General features: G+C 34.1%; 1 protein-coding gene across 1 annotated transcript in view; it reads right to left on the reverse strand.

Annotated features, from left to right (window-relative positions):
* LOC132758190 (uncharacterized) overlaps positions 1 to 23,685 on the reverse strand; it is a 59,281-nt gene that overhangs the window by 12,256 nt on the left and 23,340 nt on the right. Inside the window, exons 4-5 of the mRNA XM_060749745.1 lie at positions 6,466 to 6,898; positions 2,058 to 2,124 (exon numbers count right to left, since the gene is read on the reverse strand). Coding sequence (XP_060605728.1) covers positions 2,058 to 2,124; positions 6,466 to 6,898 — 500 coding nt within the window. The remainder of the gene's footprint in view (positions 1 to 2,057; positions 2,125 to 6,465; positions 6,899 to 23,685) is intronic.

Below are 23,685 nucleotides of genomic sequence, written 5' to 3' on the forward strand. Positions count from 1 at the left end.
TCCCCGAAGGACCAGAAACACATAACAACACTGAAGTGAAGTACGGGGCAACCTTTTTATAGCTGCCACACTTCACTTGACACCTGCTGTTGTGAAGTATAAAAACCTGGAAAAAAGTGATCCGTCGGAAGCATTAATCACAACAAAATTACATAAGAATTGCAGACTCGGTTTGATTGAGTCTGTACATGAGGGATACTGTATAAGTGCAACATCCCTCACGCCCCTTAAAAATTCAAATGGAGAAAATCGGACAAGAATTGATTGAAACAGGCCGTTTTATCGATATAAATGTTGCAATTCATACGCCGCCGATAGAGGGCGCTTTGACGTCATAGTCACGCTTTTTCTTTACAAAATAATGCTGCGGAAGTAAAGCTGACATATATACATATGTGCATGCCAAAAATCATCAAGATCTAAGATGTTGTCAAATTTCGGTCGGAAAGTAGCGAGCTACCTTAAGTAGTTTTGCAGAAATTAACTTGCATGGACGAACTTAACCAGAGTGTGATTCTGACGCCAGTGCAATGGCTCTACCTAGTCTTTACGAACCAATTACTTTTTCGTATCGTCAATTGTGTTCTTTTATAACTTAACGAAAATTAAGTTTTTTTGTTAATTTATAATGCATTATTTATAATCGTGGCATTTTAACACAAGTATTCAACAAGTCAATCTGATGATATACAACTTGTTCCTAAACTCATTGATTATACATTGAATTTCTTGTTCCTAAATTCATGGATAATATACAACTTTTCCCTAACTTGTTTGCGGAAAATGAACTTGTTCCAACATTCATGGATAATATAGAACTGGTTCCTCAATTCATGGCTTATACTCATCTTGTTTCTAAAATATGATAAACAAGATCGACAAGGAAAGGCGGCATTCAATGAACGTTCATGTTTTATTCATGTTTTATAAACCACTGTATTTTTATTTTAAATTCTCTTGAATTAATAATGCACGTTCAAATTTCAGTACTGTACATGATAAGGCCATTAAACAAAATGAGTGGTGTAAAATTTACTGTTTTGTATGAAAATAACTGTCAATAACAGCTTCAACTTCCCCTGTTTAACGAATTGCTCAATAACTATCTTAAAACTGACAAGGTAAGATCATGAACATAAATTATCCTTTATAATTAATCAAATAAGGAAACTCACTTTTTATTCACGAAAACATCTGTAATATTTCTGTTTTCATAAGGTTGCCAAGAACAACACTATGTTGATCAAATGTATCAATTATATGGCGAAAACACTCCGTAAAACAATGAGTAATAAAGGCATTTAACTGGCTTGATAAAACTGGTACGTAGAAGATCTTCAACTAAGTGCAACATTTATTTTAAACTTACAAATAAGAATACTTAATCAAATATATTTAAACAGAGGCCAGAGATAGCCATTAGTCTTTTATATTCATCATCAGGTATTTCCAACAATAGGAATTAAAACAGTAGATTGTTAAGAACATGATAAGCCAGCATGAATGTGAAGACTTATGTGGCCAGATTATAAAGCATGACATTTTTACTTGCATTATCAGGTTATTATCAGGTATTTCTATAGAAGTCATTTTTAAAAATATTTTCCTTTGACTGGACTTCAAGTAACCGATTTAATAATGGATGTAGAATTTTTCAAAAACCATCTCTATATGTTCACTTTACATACATACATCCATTTATCTCTACAACCATTGGATGGCTACAAGTAAGCCTGATTGTTTTCAGACTAAGGGCTGTTTTCCATCTTCAGCAGCGGTTTCTTAAAAGAAAATTTATGCAGTTTTCCCCATAATTTGATTTAACATAAAGTATTGTTTTCTTCCCTTATAACAGAAATATAATATTGTTTTCCACATAATAAAGTAAAGTGCTGCTTTCCCAGTGGTGCTGTACATAAAGCCCCGCAAAAATAAATGATGAACATAAAAAACAATAACCTTTTTGCCATCACATATACCATCAATCAACATTATTTTCTATAAAAGTAATTAGTATTGAAGAAAATCTTGCTTTTATTTATCACTGAATTTTTTACCTCATCCACCTGTGATTGTCTCTGCTTCAAAGGCTTTCTTACAACATTCCTAGGTTCTCCGTCCGACCTGAAATATCCAAAATATATGCTGAGTTTTTTATTTTTTATTTGGATTCTGTACTTTACAAATATATACCTACCTTTGTGTTCCTTGATTATGTTCCAGTTCTGACCTGTGTTTCGAAAACTATTTAGTTCGGACGGACGCATGGACGAATGGACGTGCAAATATTTGGAGACGGACGCACATACACCAAACTATTCGACAAAAGTGACGGCTAAGTCAGGCAAGCATGCTCGACAAAATTGAATAGTAAAGTGATAGTTCTTAAGCACTGCACTTCCCCCTTTATCATGGTTTCTATCGCTGTGTAAAGTTTAAATTGAATCTCTTGTAATTTAATACTTTTCAAGTAATTCAAGTACGGACAGGCTGACGAACTGAAGGAAATAGTACATACATGGTGGCGACTGTTTGTTCTCCCATCCGGAAGCATAAAAATAGCAAATACATGTCAATATTTTTTAAATATTTGTACCATTATAGAAGTTGTATTTAAGATTTATGGATACGTGTCGGACCATGAATATTTCTACATAGTACAAATAGTACATGGACATAATGGTCGGAAAATTTCTTGTGGAACTTTTCAATTAACATAGTTTGTTTCCCTATTTATTTTATGCCAAAAGTCATGAATAAAACATTGATGAAACTGATTATCATCATTTAAATCACAGTTTTTCATCAATCGGCATGATCGGCGGTTCCATTAACCCTTTACCTGTAATTTAAGACTAAGCATGTCGTTACAAAGGCAATGGTTTGTGCCAAGTTTGATTGGTTTTGAAGCATTTTTCATAGTTTCATAGTAGTTTGAACTTGTAACAGAAGGCTTTTCGATGAAAACGGCTATTTTTCACAATATGCTCATGAGGGAAAGGGTTAACTAAAAAAATTTAAAATGTTACAAAACAACCATTTTTCACCAAAATTAGGTAAAAGACCACATGTTTACATGGAAAAACTAGATTTTGGGTAATTCCAAAGTTTTTCATCACTTTTTGTTAACCCTTTACCTCATATATACGCGAAACAACGCACTTTCTACCCCCCTACCCCTCTTTTAGGCCTCAAATAGTGAAAAATGTCCTATTTGGGCCCCAAACACATGTTTTCGTTTGAGAAATTTTGCTTAAAAAAGTGAGAACTTTTCCGGTGCCGCCCCCATCCAAAAAATACATCAGGGGGTTGCCAGAAGTGGAATGTGGCCACTTCTGTTTTGGGGTTTTAAGGGGGCGGTAGTCCCCCTAATCGCCAAGAAATTTTTTTGGACTTGTGAGAGGCTAAAATTAATCATAAGGTAACGTGCAACCAACACTGAAAAACCTCTGACTCTATCTCAATCCTCTGAGAAGTTGCAGCACTTTGAAATAAATTTTGATGGAAAAAATCGAGGCAAAATAGTGATTTTTGGCAATTTTGAGATGTGCTCTCGTTGCCATGGTAACAGAAAATTTAAGACTGAGCATGTCGTTACAAAGGCAATGGTCGAGTCAACATTTGTGCCAAGTTTGATTGGTATTGAAGCATTTTACATAGTTTCATTGCAGTTTGAACTTGTTCCAGGAAGCTTTTCAATGAAACCGGCCTTTTTTCACAATATGCTCATGAGGGAAAGGGTTAAAAGACTTCATAGCTGTAGCTATAAATACAATTATATAGGCCAATATATAAAAGTCTAGCTCAAAGTTCAATGTTACAAATGAAACTTTGTATGAAGTCCATATTTGATAGCTGAAGTCCTGAATGCAAAAATACGTCACTTGATCAAAATATAGATCAATTGATACGACAATTACATTTTGCTTCTGCAAATATTATCCGTTCTAAAATTTCATAGCTGTAGCCACATACAAAAAAAAAACATTATGGGTCATGACCCAGGAGCGTATGGGGGCTAGTTTTAACCCAAGAGAATATGCTTGGAAGAGGTTTACAATACAATTTTTGACTAGTGACCCATTGCATTGAATATGATGTCATATTCACCGGTAGATGATATATTGACCAAGGCGATAGCCATGACTTATAAGTCGATAATTGTTTTCTTCTATGAATAGGTAAAGATAAAAATACACATCACACAAAAAGTAAAGACTTTAAGGAAATACAAAACACAACGTTTGCCTGATTTCATTGAAGCCAGGGGAAAGCCACACTGTTGACGAGATGACGTCAGGCGTTCCACGACTAGGCGAAAGCTGCGCAAACAAAAGCAATAAACTTTTTTCACATCAATGCGGTCCAACTTGGAACTTTTATAAAATATTAATGATAGTTTAATCGATAAATTTGACATCAAGATCAAAATGCAACAATAATTTTTCTATGTGCATGGTGTAGAATGTATGATCATTGAATATGTGTCTCAATCTATTTTTAGATTTGTAAAATCCAATTCAGCCAGTGTGAGTAATAAATCTCAAAGTGAATATGAGTTTATGAATACTTCTGGTGACTACTGTTTCGACCATTGACATTGCAGCTACTTTTAGATCAAATAATAATACATAAGATATTTTACCAAATAGCTCAGATTTCTTATGAAGAGATTTTACTAAATCCCATTATAACCGGGGGCCGTTTTGATCCACGGGCTATGATACGGATCAAGTAGACAATGTTACGTACCAAATATCTACGCTCTAGCCATTGTGGATTTAAGATTGTAAGGTGTTTTTTCTATCGGTTGTCATGGCAACCACAGTTATGCATAGAATGAGTGGGATTCTTTAAACAATTTTGAAAAATAAAGTGTTATGAACAATCATACTTTGTTTTACCAACATTGGCTCAACGATTTAGGAAGAATTATTGTTATAATCAAAAGTTTCAGAAACATTGCACATGAAAAACGACGGATGACGACCGAAGGACAAACACCAGGTCACAATAGCACATATTGAGCGCGTTGTTTTAATGGAATTATGGGTCACTCATCTGTTGAATCTACAATCTAGTTGTTATACTTTGATTTTCTTAAAATAATATAACATGAAAAGATTCTTCTGACACATCAATCAAATTTTGACCACATAATAAATAATAAATTTTTATTTTAAAAGAGTACAAGTTACACGGATGAAATTTCACTATAATACATGCTCATAACCTATATAATTTTAAAAGTAAATTTGACAATCTCTACACGACAAAACGCAACACCTCATAATGTTATAGAAAGGACAAAACTCCATACATGAGTTTTATAGTGTACAAAAACCCTAATATTTAAATTTATTAAATTTATAATCTGACCCTGTAAGCTAAGATCTTTAAAAGTAAGGTATAATCTGATTATTTTTTCATTACGTTCGTTTGGCCACAAGAGTTGTTCTCTTAAAGTATGAATGAAATTTGTAATTAGGTCAAGGACATTTATGAGTCAAGGTCACTTTGAAATGCTTATCCAAAAGGTTGTTTTGTCCAGGTATTAGGGCAATCCATTGAGAAAAATAATGACTAGTAAAAAGGTTCTCGGACGGCATTGGCAACGGCAACAGCAACATCAATGTACATGAATGTACACGACAACATAAATGTAGTAAATAAAACATAGCTGAAGGAAGAGGTTGAGCTTAAACCAGAAACAAAGTTAAATCAAAAAGGGAATAATAGTTCATTTTTCTCTGCATAGATGAGTTGTCAAGTTACTTCCAATACATTTTCAGCTTGGTTTTAGAAAAAAGTAGAGTATAGAATTACAAAGTGTAATTTACAAAAAAAAGCAAATAAGAGCTATGCTTCATAAATAATGCATTGTGAAACAAGTCATGGACACTGAATTTCTCCTAAGTAAGATGTATCCATCTTACGATTAAAGTTGATACGCTATCATATAATTATTATGTCCAGGACAACATTTGATTATGAAATATTACGAAGGAAACAATTGTGCAAAGGGGATCATTTCATTGAAGCCCTGCAATTTTCTTCAATAAGATTTATTATTAAGTGATCCATTCAATACTTTTAGATATAAGCCCACGGACAAAACTTAATTTAAAACAATATACAAGGACAAAACTTTATAAGCGTGAATAAAATAAGTATTCTTCTTAACAATGAGATATATCAACCTATAAAGTTTTAAGTTGAACGCTTCAAATCCTGTTTAATTTGCCCCGGACAAGCAAATTTAGACGGTCACACGGTAAAAGAAATTGATTCTAGTAACCCTAACAACTTTGTACAAAACACGAATAGTACAAAAAAATATCAATCAAGAAAGGTTATGTTTACTCAGGTTATCCAGCGACAGTATTGAAAAGTTTACGAAGGTATCTGTATAAAAAAATTTATATTTCATGTACAATTTAAATTATAACGGTTCATTCAAATTACCTGTTATCCTGTATATGACAGTTTCCATTGATGTTATCATTTGCGTCAGGAAATGTTTTAAGTGCATATGGCGGTGAATATCCAACTGCATGCAAAATGTCACATATGGGAGTCACAATAGTGTAATATTCATGGCCACCCAACAGGAGACCAACAGCGACTAATCCTTTGTCAGATTCCATAAAAACCAGCGCTCCAGAATCGCCTTTATTAGCAAACGAATTTTTTTTCCACTCCTTATTAATGATTTTTATCTGATTTTCAAATAGAATTCCAAAATGGTTAACGGCTGCACCAACACAATAGTAATTGCCTTTTGTTAACAACGTGGTAGCTCCGTATTTGATGAAAGTTTCTGATTTGTGCTTCATGATTTCATCTGTATTGTACACTTTTCCTGAAGTATACTCTGGAATGTAATCTTTGCCGAAACCTTAAATGAAAATTTTGAAAATTGTTAGCATAAGTTTTGTAGAAAAACAATTGTTTATGCATCCGTGATTTCTTACAACGTGCAAATACATTTACTCATGCACACAAAGATAATGTTTCTAATGAATAAGACAGCATTAATAGTAAATACCAATACCAATGAATGGGCAGTGTGAATACATAGGGCCATTAGACAAGTGGGCAATGATGGCTCACCTGAGATACATTTATGGAAAATGTCAAAACTTTTCAATAAGTCGGTTAAAAGGTGACTTTTGTATTTTTACCCAAGCTGCATTATTAATAGAATATTTGTAGATGTCTGCAAAATAATGCTTTATGACAAATATCTAATCTTTTGGCATTGCAATTTCATAATATAAACATTATGAAATGTGTTTAACTATAAAAAACTATATTATCTAATAGACACCCGATGCGCGGCAAATTAACCCAAAGGACATAATATATATCAATTATTGTAGGATAACAAGGTGATTCTTCATGCCAAAAAGCTCTGTACTTTCAAAGAATAAGTTTTTTAATACATTTTACTATAAAGTTATATGTTTGTGACCCAAGGATGGAGCCGTTCTTCATCTCTAGAGCAAAAAATCTATAACTTTTGCAGAGGTCAACTCGGCTATGTTACCTGCCAAATTTCTAAGGCCATTGCATATTTGTATCTGAAATAGTGCATTTGTAAAAACGTTACTGGTTGCTATTGGTAAGGGAAAACAACAATTCAAAGAGGTGTACATATAACAAAAATCAATGACCCCATGGGGCGGGCCAATTTTAACTCAACGGTTAATTTTAACAAACTTGGTAGACGCTCACTAGAAGATGTTTCAGGTTATTTATCTAAGCTGTAACTCTTTGGGACTTTTTTTAAAAGGAAATTTTTTAAGTTTTTACAATATTTATATAAGGAATGACAATGACACCCCCTTGGGCGGGGCAAATCTTGACCCCAGGGCTTGTATTTAAATAAACTTGGTAGACACCCATTGAAGATTTATCATGCTTAATATCTAAACTCTAGCTCTTTAGGGTATTTAAGAAGATAGGATTTTACTATGTACATAAAAGGAATATCAATGACCGCTCGGGACGGGGCCAATTTTGACTCCAGAATTTTATACCTTGATCAAACTTAGTAGACACTATCTAGAAAGCATTTCATTCTAAATATCTAAGCTATACCTATTTGTGTTTTTTAAAGGAATTTTGTTAAGTTTTTACTATTATACATATGAGGAAAATAAATCATCCCACTTGACAGGGTCAATTTGGACCCCAGGGCTTTTATTTGAACAAACTTGGTAAACATCGAGAAAAGAAGTTTCATGCTTAATGTCTAAGCTTCCTGGGTTTTTTAAAAAAGAAGTTTTTACCTTAAACATATTTAGAAAACCAATGATCCCCTCTTGGGCGAAGCCAATTTTGACCCCGGAGCTAATTTGACCCCATGGCTTTTATTCGAACAAACTTGGTAGACACTCACTAGAAGATGCTTCCTGATTAATATCAAAGCTCAAGCTATTTTTGTTTTTTAAATGATTTTTTAATATTTATTTTATTTCGGTTGACATGGCAACGAGAGTTCTGCATGGAATTAAATTCTTTGAACAAATAATAAAGATGACCACAAAATATTCAAATATTCCTGTGAAGTTTGGATGAAACTGGCTAAGCGGTTAATAAGATGTTGTTTTAAGTAAAAAAACTTTCTTAAGTTTTACATGTACCAATGGTTTCATAATTTACAAACCTACTTATCAATACAAAGTACATGATATTGCCAAGTTATATAACTGTCCATCCATTTTTGCAATTATTTCTCTTTTTAAAACAAGTTGGATTTATTTTAAATTTCTCCAAATTACTTTTGTATTGAATGATATATTTCATGTTTGGTAGTTGGATACCTTTAATGGTCTTTTAATATTTTTTTTTGGAGTTAGGGGTCTCTAAGGTCAAGTTCAATGTCACTGGTGTAGAAAATAAATAAAAACATTTTTGCTCAAAGAACGATTATTTTCAAGTTGATGTCTTTCATGTGTAATACAAACATGCCAAGAAAAATCATCTACCTTTGGGTTTAATAAGGGGTCATTTAGATCGAGGTAAGGTCACCAGTGTCAAAAATAGATTTTTACACTTTTACAGGTATATTAAACTTATATTATTAGAAGATGTCTTTTATATCTAGTAGGAACATAAAATTGAGGTTTGCTCTTTTGAATGGAGTAAGGAGTCAGTTGGGTTAAATAGAGAAAATAAGAATACCTAAAGAAAGCACAACACGGCAAATTGAAAATGTTGCAGACTCGGTTTGATTGAGCCTGTTCATGGACGGTACTGTAAAGTGCAAACTTCCGTCCACCCCCCCCTCCCTAGCACCGGCTTAAGCAGAATTCAACATTTAAACATGAAATGGTAAAATTTTGAATTTAGAAACATCAGCAGAAGTGTTCATACGGCGGTTATCATGGAACATTCAATGTGACACCTGCGTGCCATTCCATGAAAAGCAGTGTATGGTCCCCAAGTAATAAAAAGCTTGTGCCCTAAACGAGAAAACAATCGGCGGAACTAAATAAAATGGAATTTTGAAAGGGGATCAGAGGTTATGAAGGTCACAAGTGCGAAAATTATATTTCGAGGGGTGAAAGCGAAAAGGTTCTAACTCACTTTTTTTACAAAATTCACTTTTTACATATTTGTAACATAAAATATGATAAACAAGATCGACAAGGAAAGGCGGCATTCAATGAACGCAGCCCCCATCCGACCCAGCAACAAGCGTCAGCGGCAAGGAGCCCAGGAGGACTCCAAAGAAAAACAGGACAGGGCACAAGGCAGAGCACGGGCAGGCAAACCACCACCCATATACATCTTATGTCAAAATATATAAGATTTAGTTTACTTATAAAAGGGTGAAATTGTCCAAAGGTTCTAAGTGAAATTAACCTTTTTTTCTAAAGCGAAATGGTTCTAACTGCAAATGGCAGTTAGAACCTTTTCGCTTTCATTGAGTATAAAATGTACAAGATTAAATAAAAACAACTCAAACTGCATTAAAATAAGTGAAATCAAAGCAAGTTTGAAAGCTAAAGCTTTTATTGGTATATTATCAAATAATATCACATAAGAAATTCATTAGTTTCAGAGTAGATGTCTTGATTTTGGAAGAAACTTCAGTAATTAGAACTGTTTCGCAGTTCACTCTACTCATGAAATTATTGATTTTTTAAAAGGGAAACAGTTCTAAGTGTACATGGCCAGTAATGATCACGCACCATCTTAAAGGGTTTTAAGTGCCTGTGAGAAATTGTGTGATGATATTAAAGGTAGGCTATAGATGACGGTAAGAAATCTGATAATGTTACTGAAAGTGATGCTTTAGCTTTTTATAATTAATCCAGGGACATAATTGAAGAAAATTTTAGCTTTAAGATGTGGTCTCACATCCTGGCAGAGCCCTGGTAGACGTCTTGGGATGATCCAGGAACAACCGGGATATATTCATGATCTGGAACATTCGGCATTCGACCCCGGATGGAATAAAATATTTAATAACACCGGGGTGATCCGGGTATGTATAGCTTTACCTGCTTCATCCTTAGCCCTGCCCGGAACGACCGGGTTACGCCAGGGAAGCACTGTAGCTCTGATGTCACAAACTAGGGATGATCTTGGGTATGATATAGCCCGGAGAGCTACAGAAGAGCCCCGGTGAATGCCAGCAGAGGCCCGGGGAATGCCAGCAGAGCCCCGTGAATGTCGGCAGAGCCTCTGTGAAAGCCGGCAGAGCCCCAGTGAATGCCAGCAGAGCCCTGTGAAAGCCTGCAGAGCCCCGGAGGATGACGATGGAGCTACCTTTGATCCCTGAAGTGTCCCGGCAAAGTCCGGTTCATTATAAAAGAATGACAGCAATTTGCAATGATTGCACTTGTTTATAATAAAACCCTTCCCCATTTCCCTTCTGTCCAGTCTTGCATAAGGATTATTCAGAAAATCATCATGAATTACTTATTAAATAGGAGAAAATATCATTTAGAATTATATAAATGAAAATTATGTATCAACATCATCATTTTTGCACGTTTTCAATCCACTGGGTTCTTATTACCGTGGCTCTGCCAAAATTGTCTTGGGTTCTGCCTTGATCGACTGCGGCTCTGCCTTGGTCAACTGGGGTTCTGCCGGCGTCATCCAGGAATGACCAGGTAAGCACTGGCATGAACCAGAGCTTCAACTGGGCTCTGCCGGGATGGTCCGGGAGCATCATGGGTGTTAGTTGGGAATTACCGTAGTGCTGCCGGGGTAAGTGTGACCGCAACATAAAATTTAATCTCGGATCATCCCAGTTACTTACCTGGGTGGTCCTGGGCTCTGCCAGGAGTAAATGAGACAACAACTTTAGATGACAATACGATATCAGGTGATGTTCTTGAAAGTGAGACTTCAGGTGATAGTGAGATATTTAGAATGGTTAAAAGCGATTTTTTTGATGATAATCAGAAATCCGGGTATGATAAGGTAGGAAAGGTTATAGACAAAATTACAAGATATTGTGACTTTGATATATTGGGCATTGCAAATGAACTTGGAGCTATGTGTGAGTCCAAGAAACTGAGTTGTGTAAATATAGCTGGTGCTATGTGTGACACTGAAATATTAAGTAACGTGAATGAAAGTGGAGCTATGTGTGCTTCTGAGATATTGAAAAATGTTAATGTAGGTGGAGCTATGGGTGACTTTGATGTATAAACAATGAAAAAGAAAGTATAGTTATGGATCACACTTATGCTAATGAAGGTGGCCTTCGGGACTTGGCCTTGAGACAAATCATCTCTTCTATGTATTGTTGCTACATGGGAGTGTCTCAAGTGTGTTACCCATATAATAATATACAATTATTGACTAGTGAGCCATTGAATATGATGTGATATTCACCGGCAGATGACATATTGACCGAGGCGATAGCCGAGGTCAATATGACTTTCTGCCGGTGAATATCACATCATATTCAATGGCTCACTAGTCAATAATTGTTTTATTATATGAATAGGCTAAGAAATAAAAAAATCACAAAAAGTACAACCTTATATACATGTACAAATTTTGCCTCGTTGAAGCGCGGGAAAAAAGACGCACGTGTTAGGCGTGCAACGACTTCGCGAACGCTGCGCATACAAAAGTAATTCAAGTTTATACTCAACATTGCGGTGTAACCTTTAAGTAAAATGATAATGTATTGATATTTTAATCGAGAAATATGCCATAAAGAACAAAAATCAACAATTATTTTTAAGTAACACGCGTATTTAACAGTCTACGGTGTATGATCATTGAATATGAGTCTCAATCTATTTTTAGACTGGGAAAATCCAATTCAGCCAGTGAATATGATACTACACCCAGTAAATATGAATTTATAAAAAGTTCTGTTAACTACTGTTTGGACCAATGAGATTGCAGATATATTTAGATCATATAATAAAAAAAGTTATATGTAATGCACAATTTGTAAAATATATTTTCAGTTCAAATATATTCAGGGACTGTTTGTGAAACTGTTTATTGCAAAGATATTCTTGCACTTTGAATGAAGTTTCAGGCAAGTCCAAAAAGTTTTTCAGAGAATATTGTTCACTATAATATGATTTAAAAATAGCTATAATCTCATTGGTTCAAACAGTGGTAATCAGAACAAAATTATAAAATCATATTCACTGGCTGAATCGGATTTTCCCTATCTAAATTAGAATCAGACTCATATCCTAAATAACCCTACAGCATGGGGATGCCAGATAAGTTGCGTCATTTGAGCACATTTTATTTATGAACAGCATTAATTTAAAGTGTCATTTTGGCGCATTTAAGAATGGAGCTATGGGCTAAGGATGACCTCATTAAGCCGCTTCTAATATTTAAGTTGTTTAGAAATAATGCATAAACTATTGTAAGAAAATAGTTGTGGATGAAATGACATTAATTTCCATGAATATATATCTTATTGAAGGTAACCATTTTAAATATGAAAGAATATGAATGTAACTGTCTTATTTTGAATATTAAAGAATATGACAGGAAATGCAAGGAAACAAGAGCTGTCACAGAAGACAGCGAAGCTCGACTCATTAAATACTGGATGCAGTAAGGAAGGCGAAAAATCAATTAGGATATAAATATATTTTTGTATCAGTATCAAGAAAGCAGTCAAATGTTCCATATTTTGCACATCATAATGATCCTGACTGTCAATAAAATTAATGTTACTTTAATGGAAAGACAGCAATTTGAAATCTGAAGTCAATCCCTTCAAAAACAAAAATGATAAAAGCAAAGAGAATTTAAGGTAAATTATAAGTTCAAAGTGGAAAAAGAAACTAGAGTTATGAACCTTGTCATGCTAGATGTGACTAATGACAAATAACAATTATTTATGTTAAGTCTAGAGCAGATACCATTTATAACAACAAAGATAATACTAAAAAATCAATTTACAAATGAATTTCAAAAAATAAATGGGGATAATTCTGGAATACAGGGGCTTGCATTTTACAACTCTTATCCATATTACAAGAAGTCATAGTAAAATAAAATAACATTTGTTAACATAAATTCAAAATTCAAGGGGGAATAATTCTCGAAGTAGTAACGCTAGAGTTATGTCACACAACATGTAATGATAAAGAAATAATATTGATCTTAGCGGTGTTTATTAGCTATTTAAACACTGGTTTGGAGTTTTGATGCATAGGAACTGACCATGAAGGCCAAAGAACATATATTTGAAGTTTGAAGCTGATTCCTTAAGTATTTTACTGCACCATCACTTTAATCTGAAATCTGGACACGGATGCCGGGGCAAGGAGGACAGCTCTCCATATACTTTGTTTAGTTCACCTGAAAATGATTATCAAATTAATTGGCATTACGTTTTTGTTTTTTAGGTGTAATTAATGCCCATCATGTTCTTTAAAAGTTTTGTACACTATCAATTATGTTCTTTATTTATGTTTCTAATTTAAACACAGTCAAACTTAAAATTTCATGAACTTGAAAGTGGAGTAAGAGAATGTCTCATACCTAAAATATGAAATCAAAATAAAAAGTGAATGCGAAACAGTCCTATCTGGCAATTTATACTCCATCTCTTACTGAATAATAAGAAATGCCAAAATGTTAATCTATCTTAAAATTAAATAAGAAAAAAACATGCTTTTGTTCTATCAAAATGTCACTTGGAACCTTTTCGCTTTGAACATAAATATCAAAATATGAGAAATTTTAAGTGCGAAACAGTTCTAAGTTACATTTGATTAAATATCTTGTTAGCCAAGTCTTTCCTAGAATTTTTATTACCATTGACATGTTTCTTCAACTTTTTTATGTGTAAAATCAAAGTGTTGTGGAATTTTACTATTTTACAAACATTTGAGACAGTTTTTTGCTTCTCCTGTAAAATTTTGGAAAATGCACTTAGAACCTTTTCGCTTTCACCCCTCGATTTCTACACTTTTGAATATACAGCCTTTATATATAGACTGATGTATTTCATATATGTTAGGAAAATAACTTGCATAGTATCCTTATTTTGATTGCGGCAGGTGTCGTTGGGTCAAGGTCACCAGTGCTTAAAATTAATTTTTAAACTTTCACTAATACAGCCTTTATTTATTGACAGATGTATTTCATTTTGGTAGGAAGAATTGCATAATATTCTTCATTTTAACTGAGGAAAGGCTTAGTGGTGTAAGGTCAAGGGTGCAAATAATAGATTTCTACACATTTGCTTATACAGCCTTTATATTTTACTGATGTTTTTAATATATAATCGGTAGGATGATTACTTGTGTGGTCTTTTTCCTTTGAATTGAGTTAGGGGTAAGGCGGGTCAAGGTCACCATTGCTAAAAAATGGATTCAGATGACTTTCATTTTAGGTAGGGAGATAGCTTTCATGATATTCTTCCTTTTGATCGAGTTACGGGTCAGTTGGTCTAGGTTAAGGGTGCCATTAGTAGATTTCTACACATTTGCTTAAACATCCTTAAGTTTATTTTTTGTCTTATGCTTTTCATTTTTGAAAGGATAATAACTTGCATCATTTGGATTGAGTGAGGGGTCAGATGGATCAAGGTCACCAGTACTAAGAAAAATATTTTTTACTCTTTTGACCATACAGCCTTTATTTATACACAGATGTTTTTCATATTTAGAAAAAACATACCTTAGATGGTCCTGTGCTGGGGGTCGCAAAGTCAATGTCAGTTGTGCTTACAGTTCTGTATGCAGCCTTGTAAATTTTTACCAATGTCTCCTATTTACAAGGAACATACCTAAGGTGGCCCTTTAAGTTTTGATTGGGTTTGGGGTCACTAATAATTTATCGTTGTTTGTTTGGCAATAGTCTTTATTCTCTCATGTCTATGTATAGATCAATTCTTATTATCAAATTAGTAGACGCAATAAGAATTTCATAACAAAATATTTGTTAACAAAAGAACACCTGTTAATGTTTGTGGTTATATCTATTGCTATTCAAATAAAAGGTAAGAGTAGGGATCTATCATTTATCTAGCTCTAGCCTTTTTAGAATAAGGATAGATGATTTTAAGGGTTTCACTATAAACTAGAAAAATCAATGACCCCCCCCCCTAGAGCAGGGAGCATTTCGTCTTCGGGAATATCATTTGACAAGCTTTGAATATGTCCACTACGTCGTGTTTTCTGCTAAATATCTAGCTCCAGCATCTAGCCTTTATTGTTTTAAAACGATGTTACAAGATATATAAGAGGCAAACCCTTGTTTTACCAGAACAATTAATTGTTTAAAGTTTGTAGAGACCGACAAGATTATATCTCAGCTCTAGTCTTTATAGCTGCTTTGGATTATACAACAAAAGGATAAGGAATGCACTTTCTTCCACTTAGACGTTCTCATATTTAACCCCTGGGCTATTTTAACAAACCTGGTAGAGGACTACATGCTGTTTTTTTGGCAATTATCGAATTTTAGAGATGAATTACTATATACATCTAATATAAAACAATGACCCCCTCGGGCAGGGTCAATTTTGATCCAAGGGCTTTTATTTTAACACACTTGGAAGAGGTTCACTATATGGGGTTTCATCCTAATTATCTAAGCTCTAGTCTTTATAGTTTTAGAGGAAATGGATTTTAAAGACTCTACTTTTTACATATAAGGAAACACTATGACCCCTGGGGTGGGGTCAATTTTGATCCAATTGCTATTTCTAAAATGCCTTAGTGGAGAGCTAACACTTGATGTTGCATGCAAAACACCTGAGCTCTAACCATAACTTGAACAATTATGGCTTCAACAGAGATGATTTTAAAGGAATTTGCTTTATAGATGAATAAAAAAAACCATGAACCCCTTTCGCGGGGTCACTTTTGACCCAAGAGCTATTATTTGACAAAGCTATATAGATGTCTTCTTCAAGACATTTCATACTAATTTTCTCAACTTTAACCTCTATACTTTCAGAAGAGATGATTTTTTTAAAGATTTTTATTTTGATGCCATGGCAATTATAATTTATATGTAATGGCCTTTTAAAGAAGATTAACTCTTAAAAGAGTCATTCATGAAACGTTTTGATATTATTGACCCGGTGGTTAGTAGGAGGTGTTTTATAAAGAGATGTGTGCAAGGACGAACGGAAGTTATACCCGTGTTGACGTAATGAGTTATTTCTATGATCGCAAAAAACTTAAGCAACGTATTTTCAAGCAATAAGCAACTTTTTTCGCCTCAATACAAGTCTGCTCGAATTGAACACGGATACACATCCCATTATGTAACATGAGTGCCCGATAACGGACGGTGACTTATAACAATTGCTAACACTGAACACGTTCTGAATTTCAAGGATGTTATTGACTATTTAGATTATCTGATCCTACACCTGAAACTGTGCCCATGATGAAAGTGTCATTGTTGTACGTTAAGAAGCCAGAAAGTATATCATTTTGTCAAAATTTAGGTCAGCTGATGTAACATTTCATAGCTTAAAATTAAAGGTACCAACAACACAAATTTGGTATCAATCGCTCGAATCACATTCAAGTTATTCCGTGAAAACTGAATTTCTTTTTTGAAGCAACAGTGACATTGATCTTGTTCACATACAGCTGGGAGCAATCCCAAGCTGCGTCTTGATATAAGCTACCCACATCACAGTATATAAATGATTTGAACCCCAACCGGATCTTGTGAGAAGATTTTAGTGTCAGCCATATTCTGCCACTTCACTTGTTTACGATATTGGTATTTATATTGATACTGATGGACGTTAGGTTAGTAAATCTGTATTTATATTGTAAGAGAGAAACTTTATTAAACGTCTAAGTTATGCAAAACATAAACGTTAGCACGAAGGCTATAAAATAATCGAAACTCACGAACAGCTTTCAGGTGATTAACACTGAACACGAACAAAAATCCGTCTTATTCCAATGTTGATTTAGTTAAACATTGAATTGTGATATCGAACTACTAAAGTAATCAATAACAAAACGATAATTTAGTCATATGCATAACATATTGCTGTATCTTGAACATAAATTTAAGAGTTTTACCAAGGATGTCATTTCCGTAAACTGAACGTTACTTGCTGGTGATTGTGAACCCTACTTGTGAGTTTACGAATTTATCTGTACCCTGACTTGTGAGTATTTTTAAAGATTTATTGGAGAAAAGTTTACGTTCATTGCGATTTTGTATCAATTATTGCCAGAAAATATAAATGATTGTAACAGAATTTTAGTATATAAGGTGGGATCTAAGGTATTTACCTAGAATTGGTTTAACTGATAATATTGTTAATCATTTGTTTAATAAAATATATAATGCTATGCATATTTTTCTTTCGGATCACCATGGAAGAATACAACTGCATATATTGTTCAGTAAAGACTAAGAATTTCAATGCCATCATTGACCACATAATTTTTCGCCATCCAGACTGCAACTTGAAAATAAGAATAAACAATGATCAGAATAAAATTTCCTACTATAAAACAATAAGCGTCACAGCCAATAACGTAAACGAAAAAAAGATGTTTATAAACACAATAGCTGAAACACTGACAATTAAAATTTCAAAATTTCCCGAATATTCTTCGTTTAAAAAGATGCCAAAATTGTCGACGTCTATGAAAGATATACAAGAATAAAAGTCGTACATGTCAGAAAAAGACAACGAATATCAATGAATATCTGAGAATATAAAACAGTGTTTAAACAAGCAATTATCATAGAATTGCAAGCAATCCATAAGTCCCCTACCGGTTAGAACCCCATCAACATTCTAAAGGGCCATTGGCTAATGTTTCAATTTTTCTCTATTTTAAGTAAATTTGTTGGAAAAGTTCTTTAAAAGTGATCACAGGAAAAAAAAATTATGAACAGACAGACAGACGGACTGAGGACACTCTAAAGTTAATATTTGAAACATCCCTGTTACCAAAATATAACATTTTAAAAGCAAAATTCTTAAAGAGGAGATAACTCTTGAATTAAAGATGCAATTTCATAAAAATGTTCAGCTCTTTTTGACTAATCACAAATAATGCCATGTTTTAAGCATATTTGTTGCCAAGGCAACTGATATTTTATCAAAATAGGAAGAACAGATAAGACATGCATAATCTCAAGACTGCTATCTACCCATATGTCAAGTCTCATAAAAATATTTCCAGTACTTTTTGAGTTATCACTGGATCCAGTTTATGTGTAAAATTTGCCAAATATTCAGTCTATGTGTTGCCATAGCAACCAGAATTTTCAACATAGGAAGAAAAGAAAAAAACATGCATTATCTCAAGACTGTCATCTACCCATATGTCAAGTTTCATAAAAATATTTCCAGTACTTTTTGCGTTATCACTGGATCCAGTTTATGTGTAAAATTTGCCATATTTTCAGCCTATGTGTTGCCATAGCAACCAGAATTTTCAACATAGGAAGAAAAGAAAAAGACGTGCATAATCTCCATCTATCCATATACCAAGTTTCATAAAAATATTTTCAGTACTTTTCAAGTTATCGTGGGATCCAGTTTTGTGGACGGAAGGACTGACGGACTGACGCCTCTATTATTTACTATGTTTTATCAATATTCAAAGATATTTTCACAAGTGTCTGTCCGGTAACATGAGGTTAAGACATTAAATTAAAGATTCAGATATGAGTTATAGTGAAGTAAAACAATTTTAGGCATACATTTGCTTGTATAATCGGCGTGTGTTGACATAAACAAAACATGAGGCGAAGAGCACATCGTTTTATGCGCATATATTTTACGAAAAAGGTTATGGATGTATATTTAAGCAAAGATAAATTATTTCTTAATATGATTCAAATGTTAACATACCGTAACATATTAAATTCAAGCCGATTTTTAATAGTTTAATGTGTCATTACGCCTGATTGTACATTTAGATGCTGAGATCTTCTCACAAGATCCGGTTGGGGTTCAAATCGTTTATATACTGTGCACATACAAAATTTGGTAATAATAGGTCAATGCAGGGACTGAATTTCTTTTTTTAGCAACAGTGATATTTGTCTTGATCACATTTATCTTGATAACAATTCCGAGTCGCTTCTTGATATAAGCTACCCACTCACCAGTTTTCTGTCAAAAGGTCACAGCTAGCCCAAGTTATTATACGAAAACTGAATTTCTATTGTTAGCAACAGTTACCTTGACCTTAATCATTACCTGGGATGTAAACCAGAGTAGCGTCTTGAAATAAGCTACCAACATTTTAAGTATGGTGTCAATATGTCAAAACAAAATGAAGTTATTGAGCGTAAACTTTATTTCTAATTTTAGCAAAAGTGACTTTGACCTTGATCAAATAAATATGGTTAGCAATCCCAAGCTGCCTCTTGGTATAATCTACAGATACAACAAGTTTAGCGTCAATAGGCCAAATCAAACTTAAGCTATTGAGCGGAAACATAATTTCTATTTTAAAGCAAAAGTGACCTTGACTTTGATAACAGATATCTGTGTGTCAATCCAAAGCTGCCTCTCGATATATGCTACCAAGATACAAAGTTTTGCGTCAATAGACCAAAACAAACTCAAGTTATTTAGTGGAAATTGTATTTCGTTTAGCAACAGTGGCCTTGACTTTGACCTCTTGGTTTGACTTAGATATTCAGTCTAATACTCCAACTACTTGAGACTGCAATACTTCTAAATTCTGTAATTTAGATTTTGGCCATATTATCACTGGTAATTTTGATATTATTGCAGACAATAGAATTCGTAAATTATTCTTAAAAGGACCTTAATACAGAATACTTAATATACTTAAACAGAGACTTACTTTAAGACATCTGAAAAAGGATATTCAAGCTTTTCATTCAAAATTTGTTTTGGTACCAGCGGACAAGGCGGGTAATAATATTATTATTGTATCACGTATCCATTACATTAACGTTTTAAATAAGGAACTTAATAGTACTAATGTGTATTCAAATATTGCTGCTTCTGAAAAAGACATTGTTAACAATCATCTCACTAATATTTCCAGTCTAAAAGTCCGAATCGATGAAAAAGAACTAAAACTTCCTATTATGTATTGGATTCCTAAATTACATAAAAAACCTTACAAAGCCAGATTCATTGCTAATTCTACATTTAGCACAACAAGTAAACTTTCTATTTTATTAACGTCTTGTTTGACTGCCATTAAAACACATGTAATTAGATACTGTGATAAAGTGTACGAAAATGCCCGTAAACATCTATTTTGGTCCATTAAGAATTCCGGTGAAATTCTGGATAAATTAAAACTTAAGAACTATCAGGCTTCAACTGTCAGTACATAAGATTTTTCTACCCTGTACACTACACTGCCACATAATTTAATTAATGATAAACTAATTTCCCTTATTCAGAAAACCTTTGCACGGGAAAAAGTTACATATCTTGCATGTAACTCTCAAAAAGCCATCTTTACAAACTGTATTGTAAAACAGTATGCTATGTGGACCTGTGACGAAGTTTGTAGAGCACTCTCTTTTCTTTTAGACAATATTTATGTCAGGTTTGGTAATACCCTATTCAAACAAATAATAGGAATTCCTATGGGCACTAATTGTGCACCCTGGTCGCTGATTTGTTTTTATATTGCTATGAAAGAGATTTTATGCTGTGTCTCTCTGAAATACACAACAAGAGGTTATAACAGCATTTAATAACACTTCCAGATACCTTGATGACATTTTTAATTTAGATAACTCTTATTTTGATCAAATGGTGCCTAAAATTTATCCTACTGAGCTACAACTTAATAAAACAAATTCTTGAAATTTAACTACGTCATCTTTGGATCTTCATATCACTATCAAAAACAATTCTATTCACACGAAAATCTATGATAAAAGAGATGACTTTAATTTTAGTATAGTAAATTATCCTCATTTGGATGGAGACGTACCGCATACAACATCTTACGGGGTTTATATATCTCAGTTAATTAGATTCGCTAGGGCTTGTAGCAACGTAAAGGATTTTAACGAGCGAAATATTTTCATTACAATATTTTACAAAATTTTACAATCGTAACTTTGATTTTATTTCAAAATTCAATAGTGATCTAAAGACTCTTCAGCGACAAGGGATTAGCCAGCCTGATGTTTACAGGGATGTTGTTTACAAACTTTGTAAGATCTTGGGTCATTGTAATTTTTCTGTTGTGGTTACTAAATTAATTAAACGTTTTATTAAAAGGGGTTAAGGACCCTACTATTTTAAGACATACCGCATGCTTAGTGTTCAACCCGTTTACAGTTGGACGCTACGCTTTCCTCTTCTGATTACATCTGACGGACCAGGTGGGAGACTATGATGGACAGTTCTTAAAGCCTTTTGAGACTGAATTGCCTTAATGTTTGTCTTCTGTGTTGCTTCATCGGGCCCTTGTAGGTGATTTTCTTGTTGCTCTGTCTTCCTATAAGACATCGAGTACTTTTGTTATGGTCATTGGGTTTACTTTTATATGTTTCTACATGATCATTTTAGTGTTTTACTTATTTAACCTTTTGAACCATAACAACTGTTAGAATTTCAGTTGGCGGGGATTCATTTTATTTACACTTTCTTGTTTATAGGAACATGGTGGGGCTTAGAGCGAGGTTTGGTGCACCATTAACCGGTTTAAACTCCCAAGTAGTCATTATTATGCTGCTGACCGTTCCAAGCCGGCGCCCCTCTGTTTTCCTCAGATGTATGTCTATGTTGTTTCATACTGTTTTGGTGACACTTTTGCTTGTGTCCCTTGTTGTTATCTCGTCTACGGTAAGTATCTTCCCCTTTACCCCTAGTTTTTATTTCTTTGATTACCCCCCCCCCCCCCTTCTCCCGGTTTCCTGTCTCCTTCCCCTGTGCCCTTTGACTTTGTGGGCCTATTATTCAATCATTTATTTGTTTTCATTGAATTCCTTATCAGTTTCAAATTATTTATCTTTTAGTGATTAACCTGTCCGTGCTCTGTCTTGTGCCCTGTCCTGTTTTTATTTGGGGTCCTCCTTGGCTCCTTGCCACTGACTTGTTACTGGGTCGGGTTGGAGCTGTGTTCATTGAACGCCGCCTTTCCTTGATGATCTTGTTTATCATATTTTTTTTATCAAAGTCGTCTGGGTAGCAAGTTCAAGCTGCCTCTTGATACAAGCTATAATACACCAAGCTTCGTGTCAATAAGCCAAAGCAAACTAAAGAAATTGAGCAGAAACTGAATTTCTATTTTATTATTTTTTTGCAACAGTGCCCTTGGCCTTGATCACAGACACCTGGATAGCAATCCAAAACTGTCTCTTGATATAAGCTACCCAAACACCAAATTTGTTAATGATCCTTCATTAGTGACTCACGCGTAATACGTCATCGCGTACCTCCGCGATGACGTCGTTGCAACAGGACACCTACGCGATGACGTCGTTGCAACAGGGCCGGGGGTAGGGCCAGGCATTCTCTTAATGATCCTTTATTAGTCAGTAAACGTTGACTCACGCGTAATACGTCATATACTAATAAAGACTCACGCGATGACGCATTCTTTTAATGACCCCTCTTTAGTGACTCACGCGATGACGCATTCTTTTAATGACCTCTCATTAGTGACTCACGCGATGACGTCGTTGCAACAGGGTCGGGGGGTAGGGCCAGGCATTCTGTTAATGACCCCTCATTAGTGACTCACGCGATAACGCATTCTTTTAATGACCCCTCATTAGTGACTCACGCGATGACGCATTCTTTTAATGACCCCTCATTAGTGACTCACGCGATGACGTATTCTTTTAATGACCCCTCATTAGTGACTCACGCGATGACGTCATTGTAACAGGGCCTGGGGGCAGATCCTGTGGATCCTGGCATTCTCCCGCATCCTATACTACTACACATGTATTTTGGTGTTTTTTTTGATACGCGTATTGCAAGTCTGTGTATTATCTGGGCCTATTTTATTTCTATTCTGAAATATGTTGAGTGGAATTGTTAATTAGATAATTTTGTGGCCGAATAAATTAGTGCATAATTATTATAACGTTTATTGTCATTAACTTATTATCAATATATGTAAATCACTAATAAGCTTTTCTTAAGTTAATTATGTTCTAATCGTCGACTATCCAGTTTATTTTGAGTAAATGTCTTCACGTACATAACTTTTTTGGAATATCTTTAAGTTTTTCTGTGTAATTTTGATTATAACAGTTACT

The sequence above is a fragment of the Ruditapes philippinarum genome, unplaced genomic scaffold (genome assembly GCF_026571515.1).
Source record: "Ruditapes philippinarum isolate M1 unplaced genomic scaffold, ASM2657151v2 ctg165_1_1_1_1, whole genome shotgun sequence".
In the NCBI taxonomy this organism is placed as follows: domain Eukaryota; kingdom Metazoa; phylum Mollusca; class Bivalvia; order Venerida; family Veneridae; genus Ruditapes; species Ruditapes philippinarum.